Genomic DNA, 13,042 nt, shown 5'->3' on the forward strand with positions numbered 1-13,042 from the left:
AAGGGGGTTTTCGACCCTCCGCTTCGCGTCGGGCCGAACCACGCCCCTTAGCTGTGATATAATGAGCATATACCACGGCCTGTCGTGAGCTATTGCTTAAATATACTAGGGCTGTCCCGAATACCATTTTTCGGGCTCCGGATATTATCAGCAGCGAATATTCGAATATTTGGTGCAGAGAAATTATTATTATTTTTTAATAAAAGATTTTTTTCCAAAAGGTTTCATAACACGCTCAGAATCCGAGACACCTGACAACACGCTGTTAAGCAGAAGGGCAGAAAGAGCATACTATCACGATTTATTTGTATTTATTGTCTCAGTACTTGCATACATTAAAACGAAATGTGTCCTCTGCATTTAACCCAGCCGCAGTGCAGCGGCCGGGGACCAAATCTGGTTCCAAATTCCGTCTATAACGTTTTGCAACCTGAAGATACAAAACACATATTTCTGTTATAACAACAATACTTTTAATAACATAGCCGTAACAGTAGGCCTAACAGTGTAACACTTGTTACCGATACAGTAAACCAGGGATCACCAACTACATTTGTCCAAGGGCCAACATTTATCCAATAGACACTATAGCCAGCAATTTTTATATAGCCCAGAATTTTGAAGTTGTTGACCGGGGAGGGATTACATTTTGTAAATGTAATCAGTTACTGAATACTGAATATATGCTCTGAAAGTAATCAGAATACAGTTACAGTTACGTGTCTTAAAAAAGTACGTATTCAGATTACTTTTAGAATACTTTTGGCATACTTTCTTTTTCCAGAACAGATGGGTATGTTTTGGTGAACAGGAGACACTTATTTTACTGTTTTAATGGCTTATCAAGAACTCAAACACAACATCTTGGTGTCATTCTGGACAGCTCCGTCTCATTTGCACCCCACATAAAAAACATCACCCGGACTGCATTCTTTGTACTGTCTTAAAACCTTTCCTTAGAATATGTTATGAATTGTAAGGTGTCCTTGGGTGCTTTGAAAGGCGCCCCTAAATAGAATGAATTATCATTATTATTTATTATCTGAAACGATGTAATAACTTTTAAAACTGTTTCCAGTCACTTGCCCCACGCATTCAGCAGCAGCAGGCCATTCACTTTGATTTGATCCCGTTATGAAATGTCATCATTTCGACAATAAAGAAATGCTACATAAACGTTATCTTGCACATTTGATCAAACCATCTCCGTTTCTAACTTTCAATATATTTTAAAAGAGATCTCTCTCTCTCATCTGCGTGCGGGGGCGGGGCCTGACAGACACGCTGCATCTCTCTCTCGCTCACAGACATGCTGCAGCGCTGTGCAGTGTGCAGACAGTTCTGCCGGTAATGAAAACTTTTCCACCAATAATTCCAATAAGTATTCCAAAATATATTCACTTCAGGTTTATGAAAGTAACTGTAATCAGATTACTCGTTTTTCAAATGTAACGCCAGCTGAATACAGTTAACCTACTTGATTTTTGTATTCTGATTACGTAACGCCGTTACATGTATTCCCTTACATGTATTCCGTTACAACCCAACCCTGCTTCTAGGCTACTGTCCAGCAGCTCCAGCCTCTCTGTTGGACTCTGTCGCAGCGGGGCTGCTGCTGTGGTGCCGAGCGCACAAAGCAGACTCTTCACAACGAAGGATCACTTCTTCTTCAAGGCAGGGAAGGTTTCACAGTAGGCAGTCTACTGTCCCGCAGCTGCTGCCTCTCTGTTGGACTCCGGTACTGCACCTTACTCACGAAAAATAAATGAATGAACTGTATGCCAATAATTGCCTTAGCCCCAGATGTTCCCACATTACTCCTATTATTTTCACTATTCGGATAAAATTGAAAAACTAATATAAAAAAACAATTTTGTTGCTTGCTTGCAACTATTTTCCAAGCAAAGTAAGTGCACGTTTTTATCATGTGTAACGTTACTGTTTAAACGGCTGATTCATCATGGCAACTTGACAACAGCTAAGCTAAGCTAGGCTACTACTTACAGTATCCAGGTGACTTTTCAGAGTTGTTGTGCCACCGTGGTAGGCCAGTTTCTTGTCGCATATTTGGCACACTGCCTTCTTCTTACCGTCGTCCAATTTAAAATGGTCCCACACAGCTGAAGTCTTCGGCATTTTGTGTTCAGGTGTGTGAAACGAGGTGAAGCGAGGTGAAGCGTGCCGTTTGAGTTCGTGACTGTGAGTGAACGCGATGTCAGGAGCACAGACTGAGATTGTATATATTTCCGCATTTTAACAGTGCAATTCAAAAGTATAATAAATAAAGTATAAGAATATGGCAATTCGCCTTTATTGATAGCATACATTTAGGGGAAAAAAACGAATATCCGAATAATGAAATTGAAACCCGAATAGTTGGCCAACGAACGAATATTCGAATAGTCAAATATTCGGGTACAGCCCTAGTGTCCAAAGAGTTCAAAGTGTTTATGTCTTCTAGCGTTTACCGCTGCCTTGATTGAACCAACTCTCCACAGGGGTGAAGGTGATCCTGGAGTCCCTCCCTCGCTCTGAGTCTTCCCTGCTGTCTGTGAAGCTGGGGGGGCTTTTCTTGAGAGACCTGACTACTCAGGGCACCATCTTCCCCGTCCTGGTGTCTCCCAAAACGGTAAGCAGCGATGGACACGGATGGGCAGAGAGTTTATAATGTAAAGAAACGTTTGGAAATGTGAATTTCTAGCTTCTCATTTTATGATAAAACTGTTATTTTCTACAATATGTTGTGTGAGGTTCTGATGTTCAAACGTGTCACTCGTTGTAGGACAAAGTTGTTGTTGCCCTTAACCAGCCATCGGGCCAGTCCAGCTGTACCTCTGGTAAGCATTTTCTTTAAAAAGTTTATATTTAATCTCATGCTATCAATTCCTAATGACAGATCATACTTTCTCTGAGCTTGTGACATTGGGACAACTTATGATACCTTTAGGGTTGGTTTATCAAAGCTATGTTTAATGTGAACCAAACAGTATTTAACAGTTTTCTTTCATAATTATAGGTAGTTTACTCAACATTCTTTATTTAGGTGCAGGTGATACTTCATTTTTTTTATCTATGGGTATATTTCTTTCTGCTGTTAGGCTCCCGAAAGACGGGGGGAGTAACCCTCTCTGGTAGTGGCAGTGTGGCGTACTCCCAGCAGCTGTTTGTCTTTCAAAAGGATCCAATGTTGGTTTTGTTTGTGTGCCCTCAGGATGCAATGCAGAGTGCTCATCATCACCAGTGTTTGAAATGATTTATGAGCGAAACCCTGTCAGGTGTCAGTTTGAGCGGAGACTGGAAGTGAACACCAGTCCACTAAACATCATCTACAACCCACAAGCAATCAAAAAAGTGACAGAGTTCTTCTATAAAGGAAGAGTTCATAGCTCGGGTATGTACTGGAACGTGTTGCCCTTTTATGGAGAACATGCATTTTCTTAAGAACATATTTACCAAGACTGGTGCACTTTACATATTTTAGACATAAACTCATGCAGTTTTATAGAAAATACAACTATAAACAAGAATCTTCAACATTTCCATAAACATCTATAGACGTTTTAGATTTTTAACATGCAAATATTATTTTTATACCCTACTAATATGTGTCAGAGCTGTGTCAAACAACACATTAAAAGAAGGGAAAAGTCAGGGACTGATGAAAATGTAATTCCCAGGGGAAAAGAAGATTTCTTATTTGCCATACATTTCCACATGCTTATTTAATTATGTCAAATTCAACATGCAATTCTAACAATCAATCAATTTCAGCTGTTGAGCTGAATCAGGCTTGTTACAATCTCATGAAGTTCTTGATTAGATGATGGTCCAAAAACAGCTGTGTTTTTAATATCTTCTGATGTCGGCAGACGAAGCAGGATACCTCATTTATAATGCACACTGGAAATCACTCAGTACAATCAAATGTTACTCTTAGAATACAAACTGTAGATTGATTAAATAGCAAGGGCAGTTATAACAGACTTTATGCTCTTTTAAAGCAAACGGCACATACCAAGATAAGCATTCATTTAAAGCATGTCAAAGATGTTTTAATAGAATACCACAGTTTTATTAAATCATCATTACCAAGTACTGTACATCAACTTCTTCACAACCAGAATATTCTTATATTTAAAAATCTCTCTTTGATTCTCAGGTTTTGGCTATCAGTCAGAGTTGGAGCTGAGAGTGGCAGAAGCTGCCAGGAGGCAGTACAACAAGCTGAAGATGCAGACCAAAGCAGAGATCCGACAGACCATTGATCAGCTGCTTGTGGGAGAGTTTATTGTAAGAGTTTCACTGAATGATGAATTTAAATAATTGGAGATTGAATAATTTCTAAAAGCCACAGTTTTGCTTTGTAGGAAAATGGCAAGCGTTGGACCATGAAACTGGACATCTGTGCACCCCAGGTGATTTTCCCTGATGACTTCCAGTCAGAGGACCCGATGCTAGTTGTTGTTGATTTAGGCAGGATTCTCCTCACAAACTCTCAAGGTAAAACCAGGCAACCATTTAATCAAATAGAAAATGAAAATGATATACCTCATTATGTTTATTCTTCTGCCTTATGAGGTTTCTAACTCAGCTCATACCTTTCGCAATGTTTTTCTTTGAAGATGACACAAAGGCCAGCTCAAAAACGACTCAACCTGAAACGGAAGAAATTAGTGAAGATGAATACCAGACCCCCCTTGCTACCCCACCAGAGTCTCCACCATCTGAACTAGACATGTCTTTGAAAGAACAGCTTAAAAGCCCTGAACTCCCCAACTTCATATCCCCTGAAGGTACACAGGCCTACAGGAGAAAGCTTTATGAAAAGTACTCCTTGTCCTTTAAGGACCTGCAGATAATGGTTGGTCGCTTCAAGGACAACTGGAAACATCTTCAAGAGAGTGAGGTGGGGCCTACTCACGTGGTGGAGAAGTTTAATGTGCTGCTCCAGCTTGAGCAGAGACTGCGCTACACCTCGGACCCCCAGCTCCCTGGGGCTGTGTTGTCAGGAACTCTACCAGACCTAAAGGTCCATATCAACCTTGAGAAGATGACCGCCCTTAGGAGTTGTCTGGCTAGGCTAAGCAGTGAAGAAGACAAAAGCCAAGAGAAGGGCCCAAATATACATTCCCCTGATCCCCTTACCCTCCGCCATGACAAAATCTTTCAGAGGGAGGACAGCTCTTGGAAGCTTCAAGGGTCAGCCAAGAACCTGACCCAGAGTGTGATGACTTTAGAGCAGCACACACGGGAAGTACTAGTGGAATCCCGTCTACTTTTAGCGGAATTCAACATCAACTACATGCAGCTTGGTGTAGAAAGCGATGGCCGCTACATATCTGTTCTCAAGGTATTTGGCACAAATGCTAAATTTGTCAAGCGGCCTTATGATGCTGAAGTCTCCCTAACTGTCCATGGTCTTCTGCTGGTAGACACCTTACAGACTTATGGCTCAGACTTCGACCTCCTTGTGGCTTCACATAAAAATCTCAGTTTTGACATACCCTCGGGCAGTCTCCGGGAGAGCCAGCCTTCGGCCCCATTGTTGTCTGAAGGCAGGTCTCCCGGGCATCAGTGCCATCATACTGAGTTACCCTCTGGTATGCCTACTGATAGCATCTCCCCCTTCAGTTCCTTTCTCAAAGACCAGGAGGCCCTAATAAAGCTTGAGTACCAGTTTGTGAGCTCAGACTGCCCCTCCATGAACCTGGACAGCTCCCTTCAGGTGACAAGCATGCAGGTCAATAACTTGGACATCATTCTCAACCCTGAGACCATGGTGGAGCTACTCAAGTTCCTCCAGAAGTCTTTTCCTAAGGAAGAAAGCTCCTGGACATCGTCAGCACAGCAACATACAACACAGCCTTGCAGTGAGGAAGAGGAAGGGACATATCAGGCAACATATGACCAGAACAAAGAGCTGACTGTGGAGATCCATCGTCTTAACCTGCTTCTACTCCGGACTGTGTCCACTGGCACTGCCCTGTTTGCTGAGAAGAAAGGGTTGAAGATTGCCACTGCCAGCATCACAGGCACCAAGGTCAATGTGTCCATGGGCAGTCGTTTGGACATTAATGGATCACTCGGGTCCATGCAGTTGGTGGACCTGACCCAGGAAGGAGGCCGAAGCCAGTTTGTGGTTAGCATTGGTAGTGCTGATAGCTCCTGCAATGTTGGCGGATTAACATTCCTTGCTGACATAGAAGGTTCTTCCTCAGAAGCTTTACATTTCTGCCTAATGGAGAAATCACAAGGGGAGTGTTCCTTGGAACTTCAAATGGCCTCCTTGCACTATAACCACTCAGCCAAGTTCCTAAAGGAGTTGAGTCTGTCTGCCAATGAGGTTGAAGACAATTTCCGCTCCATGCTGAAAAGCGCTGCCACCAAAGTTTCAACAGTTCTAGCCACCAAGACGGCAGAGTACAGCGGTATGGTTTCGCTCTTTGAGACTCCCTCACGGAGAACTCGAACTCAGAGTCAGAGCTGGGCTTATCCATATGAGGAGGAGGAGGATCCTCCCATGGAGGAACCTGAATCCACCTTAGACACATTCTTGGTGAAGCTGAATCTTAATATTAGCATTGAATCACCAGTTGTTTCCATTCCCCGTAAACCTGGACACCCTGAGCTGTTGGTTGGTCATCTGGGAAGCATAACAATTCAGAATTGTGTTACCGGGCAAGACTCTGAAGGTGAGAAGCTACAGGTGTTGGTGAAGGATATCCGACTGTATTCAGTCAACATGAGTCATTTGGTATTGAAGAGGACACACAGAGCTGGCAGCATATCACCATCCCACAACGGAAGTGTGAATCATGATGAGCCACAATTCACACGCCATGACTTCTTTGAATCCCTCAGCCGTGGAAAAGGTAAACATTTTACCCATTTCATTCATACGTGTGTTCCGAATGCTATTCTATGTGCTTGGAGATGCAAATAATATAAGCATATATTTTAGATGCAGCTTTTTACACAAGACCACATGTTTGTTTTCTTTACCAGCTTTCCATATATTGAAAGACACCACTATACAGTTCACCCTGGAGAAGGTTCCAGTTGAAGAAGACACCCAGTTCACCTTCCTCACTGCAGAGGAGCCCTGTAAGAGCACAGGGCTTCTCCGAATCGAGGGCAAATTTGTCAACTCTGTTCAGGTATACATCATATTAAAACTGTCCCCAGTTAAAATACTAGCAGAATTTAAATGATGGCCAACTTCAACTATGAAGTACCAGTTCCCAATAAAGCCCTTTTGAAAATAAGAGAGGGGACTTTACCTTTATGCTTGAGTGCAGAGCTGTTGAATAACATGTTTGAAATAGGGTTACTAACTGGTATTCATTTTACCAATGCTTCACTTTCTGGTTATAGGTGTTCCTGTGCAAGCCTGTGTATGAACAAGTACTGCAGACATTGGACAATTTGTCCTTGATTGAGGAGCAACGTGTCACACCCAGCCAACCGCCCACACCACCTCCACCAATGCCTTCTTCCACCAGACCGCACCGGTTTCCTGACCCCCAGGGAGGGCTGTTTGCAAGGGACCCTCCCTATATGAGCTTTTCCCACTCGTCGCTTTCCTCTCCTTTGCCTCTCCAGTCTCACAAACCCGCTAATCACTCCTCCTTTACTCAGTTCAAAGTCATCTTACATGTGGCAGAACTGCAGGTGCAGCTTAGTGCTGACCTGACCCAGGGATCCCAGGGCTTGGTCAGCCTGCGCTTCCGAGATCTGGAGGGAGACTTCACCAAAGACCATCCTCATCTACTAACAGTCCAGCTAGCTCTGCGCTCGCTGCTAATGGAGGACCTCCTGGAGCAGAACCCTGAGTCTAAATACAAGCATTTGATGGTGTCTCATGGAGCACCCAAGCCCTCCACCTTCAGCCCAAAGGAGTACCTTTCACAAAGCTGTCCATCAGCATCCAATGCGCTGTACCCAGACATGCCCCGCTCACTGCCTGCACACATGGAGGAGGCCCAGAACGTCTTTCAGCTCTACCAGAGGCATCCCAGCACCCCGTCAGCTGCCCCTCGCAAATCCAAGAGAGACATAGACTGTCCCAACACTCCACCTCCCTCCCCTACCCGTCATACACCATCCCCTCAGCCCCCTCCAGATTTTGATGACTCCCTAGTTCATATCAATGTGCTGCTGGTGGACCAGAACCACCCAGAGTTCAAAACACGCTACGGCAGAGTGGGACGAAGCGTTGATGTGGACTTTAACTGCCTGGACGTTCTGATCACACTGCAGACCTGGGTGGTTATCCTTGACTTCTTTGGTATTGGCTCCACTGCCAATAATCATGCAGTGAAGGTGCCCCCTATGTCCCCCCCCCAAGAGCCAGGACAGCCTCTGTATGAGCCCGACATCGTTGAGGAGGAGACATCCGAGGCTGTCAACACTAAAGTGGACCTTAAGGTAGGTCACTGGACCTGGGGCTGTCCAACCGATGCCTGTCATGTTAGTAAGGCAAGGCAAGTGTATTTATATAGCACTTTTCAACACAAGGCAATTCAAAGTGCTTTACAAAAAATGAAAGACATTAAGAAAATGGCATTCAAAATCAGTCATTAAAAAGAAAAGCTAATAAAAGAAACATTAAAAGAAAAAATACATGGATAAAAGTTACAGTGCAGTCTAAGATATGAATAGTTCAATTAAAAGCAGCGACAAAAAGAAAAGTCTTCAGCCTGGATTTAAAAGTAGTCAGAGTTGCAGCGGACCTGCAGGTTTCTGGGAGTTTGTTCCAGATATTTGGAGCATAATAACTGAACGCTGCTTCTCCATGTTTAGTTCTGACTCTGGGGACAGAAAGTTGACCAGTCCCTGAAGACCTGAGAGATCTGGATGGTTCATAATTTAGCAGGAGGTCAGAAATGTATTTTGGGCCTAAACCATTCAAAGCTTTATAAACCAGCAGCAGTATTTTGAAATCTATTCTTTGACACACATGAAGCCAGTGTAAAGACTTCAGAACAGGAGTGATGTGATCCACTTTCTTAGTGTNGCTATAATGCTTCAATTAACTGGCTATTCTTTATAATATACTCAGATCAATAGGAGACAGAGATGTTAAGTTATAAATCAAGGGTTTTTATTATTATTTACAGCAGGTGTGGGGAACCTTTTTCCTTTCAATTTTTACAACATCCTCCGAGGGCCGTACAAATTATTGAACTCAACCTCTGCTTAAAAAAACTAAAATCACAGCCCATTCATTTCGCCTTTCTTTCATGCTGTGCAAAGAAAAAGCAACCTCTCAATCCAGATATCTCACCATGACTCACGCATGCATGCATGTGCACGGTTGTGGCATGACCACCAAAACAGAAAGATATGGACACAAGATGTGTGCAAATGTATTTAGTATCCTATCCATGTGAACATGATTTAAGGGGGGGGGGAACCTAACCTTCTATAGGGGGGTCCGGGGGCATGCTCCCCCGGGAAGATTTTTTTTTGAAATATTGAAGTTTGAAGTTAAAAGCATCAATCTGGTGCACTTTGAGAGCAAAATGAAGAGATCTATGGATTCATCTTTCAACACCCATATGAAACAGAACTGTAAGCAGATTTTTATTTTTGGATATTTTACAAATCACTCCCCTTTTAAACTCTATTCTTGTTATTTTTAACAACTTTTTTGTTACTGTCATATAGTATTTTATACCTGTTTTTAATTTAGTCTCATTAATAACTATAATGATCATATCAAGGTGTGCCTGAACCTCACTGAGCTGAGGTTATTTGAGCCTCTCAGGAGAGAGCTCTCTTCCACCTGGTTGTAGAAAAGCTCTTTAAATTCGTTAATATAGCTAGCTAACCAGATGCTAATAACAACAGATCGTCACTGTGCTTACAAATAAAGACACATATTTGAAGGTCTGGAGCGGCGTTCTGGTGCTCTCCGTCAGCACTCCTTTCAGACGAGACATATACCACGTGAAGACACGTTACGCTCGTGTTGTGTTCAAGGAACCTGTCCTTGGCCAGGAAAAACAGGTACTCGCTTGTTTAATTATTTTTGCGGTCTAGATTTCTTCTTCTTTTTTGAAGTGAGAAGTTGTCCGTCAGTCGGACTGACGTACGGACGGACTGACTGACTGACTTCCCCCCCCCCCCCCCCCCAAAACGAAAACTCTTCGGTTCTCCACGACTTACACAACTCACACAAATCAGCGTTAAAAAAGCGGGAGGTGCCGAAAAATCCCCTACTAATGTATAGATTATATAGGTCCGGGTCCGTATAGGTCGGCGTCTGGGTCCGGATCCAGACTGCGGTCCGCCTGTTGCCGACCCCTGATCTACCCTAATGGTGTGTGTGTGTGAGAGTGTGTGTTGCTGACTGACCTTAAGGATAGTGATGTTCCAGCTGAAACTCTCCAGCGCCCGGCTGACCTTGCGACCCCGCAGCCCCTCCTTCTCCGCCAGACTCTGCAGCTTCTCGTGAAACTCCATGGCTAGAGAGGAAATACAAACAACCACAGCAGGTAAGACAAATATGCTTTGCACTTTATTTAAAATTATCCAAAGATCCACATGAAAAGATTGAAAATTGAGAATGGATGGCACAATTATCAATGTTTTATTTGTAGAAAAACAGTGTAAAAGTGGTACTTTAACTGTAATGATCAGGACACAAGGATCATTTTGATTGCTGTGTGTTCGTTATTTAAAACTTAGAGAGCACTAGTCTTCTAGTCTTTGTCTGTTTCAGGTATTGAAATCTGAAAAATTCCCGCGATTTGACAAACCAAACACACTTAGCCTAATAGACCCCATCAAGTGCATCACTCAAACTTGCATTCCTACTGTACCAGCACATTGTTTTGTGTACATTGTGAAATATTTTCAGAAAGCTCATTGTCTTCAGTCCTCAGTGTTCACTCAAGTATGTAGTGGAAGTAATTGTCTCTCATTTAGCTGTAGAGAATGTGTGCGATTCAATGAGAGGCCCTAGAACTACAACACACACTTTGGCTGGAGTTCAGTAATAAAGATGTTTTCCCTCACATTTCTCCCTCCTGCCTCTCTGTTAATAACATTCACAAATTCTGCAGCTCCATATCTGACCAGTCTTATTTTTGCTTGCATTCCTTAAACCAATCGGTTTGTGAGTTTCCATCCTCCACTTGCAGGCTTTACTCCTCTATAGTGAGTAGACTCCCAGGAGCTCTGTGTTATCTCCCGTCTTCATACAGCCTGACGCCTAATGAAAACGCTTCACATCAATGAGGCCTAATCGGCAAAGTCTGTCTGTGTTGCCACCCTCAATTAATTTTCATACCCTTCTAATTAATCCCTCCTTATTGAAATTCAGACTATGAGCATCTGATTTCCCAGAGAGAGGAGAATAAACAGAGAATGACAAATGCAAAGGGGATATTGGAAAGCTGATGGCAAATCTGAGAAATGTGAGAGAGTGTCGAGGAAAGTCTGTCCTCCGGCTAGTGAGAGTACGAGCGCTGAGTTGTGTTGTGTATTTGGCTTTCTCTGACCGCCCTGGGCCACTGTCCCACTGTTACCATGGAAACCCGGAAATGGGTTAACACGGGGCGCACATAACTGTGAGCGATCAACGAGAGCCTAGACATTAAACGTGCCAAACAGTGGACCACACACACACACACACACACACACACACACACACACACACACACACACACACACGCGCGCGCGCTGATGAAAGCGTAAACAGATTGGATGTAAGTATAATTTAACAATTCCTCACAGACGATCCCTCTCGGCCACTAAACGTTTGCAAACACACACGTGCACAAATATACGTCTCTGTCACTGCTCCACTCTCACACACACCTACAGAATTTGACTGAATAATAACCTTTCCCACACGGTTGCTAGGCAACTCGAAGCCTAGGTGCCAATTTGATGTGTGTGAGTGTGTCTCTATTCCCCTGTGAAACCGAGTGTAGCCAAAGGAGGGAACATTATTTCCAGGCCAACACTGAGAGAGTGTGCATACACAGAGAAACGGGGTCCTGACCCACAAATATCCTTCAATGCCGGCCAACCAGGGCGCTACAGGAAGTGCATCACCTTCCCTTCCTGTCCTCTATTTGAACCGGGCGCAGGAGAACACAGATCTGACTTCCTGCGTTAAAAATAGCCAGGTGTGAGTTTGTGTGTTAGCATCTTATGAAGTGTGAGATCTTCAGAGTAAATCCAGATGTGAGTCTCACCACTTCGCAGGACAGGGCTCTGGAGGGAATCAGCTGATCCACTGAGGTTCATTATAGGTCGCTTCACCCGAATAACAGAGCATTCTTCCAAGAGATATCCCCTTATTTGGCGAAGTTGGAGAAGGAGAGCGGCTAAAATCTGGTATTTTATTCATCAAACCATCCACAGACTGTGTGCTCTGTATGGAAGCATGTTCAACTATTCATAGTTTGTCCAACAGAGAGCACAAACATGTCTATTTTCAACGGCAAAACGCCTTTTACAGGAAAATGGAAGGTTACCATGCCATATCTTGTATATATAAATGGGAAAAAAATGCAACACAGTTTGATTTATACATATTTCTAAAGGGAGATAGCTTTCAAACTTAGATATAATTTACTTTGGAACTTGTTTTTTACTTATTTAATTAATTTCAAAAAGGGAAACTTTGTACAAGTCTATTAAAACAATTGTTTCGAGTAAACGTTATAATAAAGTGTTTATTCAAACTATAATGCAACATTATAATTGATAATCAAGTATAAGTTGGGTTCTTCCACGTAATACTTCTAGCAGATTTGATCCTTTTGGTTTGATCTGCTTTTAAGATATTATTTTCTGAAGTACGGTGAACCAAATGTTACTCAGGATTGAAAAATGGAACAGTGACATCTCTTACAGGAATTACTCTAGATAAACCCCCCCGACCTCACTGACCTGTTTTTATTGGAATTGTTTTTTGGAGAGGAAAATCAAACCAGTGTGCTGTGTGGATTATCCAAAATAATGAGGACAGACACATGGTTGGAGAGAGAACAACCTCACACCCCCTAAAAATCCACGCTGTGCT

At 43.0% G+C, this 13,042-nt stretch overlaps 1 protein-coding gene across 2 annotated transcripts in view; it reads right to left on the reverse strand.

Moving 5' to 3' along the window:
• The window catches only part of LOC104966681 (inactive phospholipase C-like protein 2), a 46,629-nt gene that overhangs the window by 3,869 nt on the left and 29,718 nt on the right, over positions 1–13,042 (reverse strand). For both annotated transcript variants that reach the window (XM_010795906.1, XM_010795907.1), the window contains exon 11: positions 10,360–10,469. In XM_010795906.1, coding sequence (XP_010794208.1) covers positions 10,360–10,469 — 110 coding nt within the window. The remainder of the gene's footprint in view (positions 1–10,359; positions 10,470–13,042) is intronic.

Source organism: Notothenia coriiceps, unplaced genomic scaffold (assembly GCF_000735185.1).
Source record: "Notothenia coriiceps isolate Sejong01 unplaced genomic scaffold, NC01 NC01_scaffold00037250, whole genome shotgun sequence".
Lineage (NCBI taxonomy): Eukaryota > Metazoa > Chordata > Actinopteri > Perciformes > Nototheniidae > Notothenia > Notothenia coriiceps.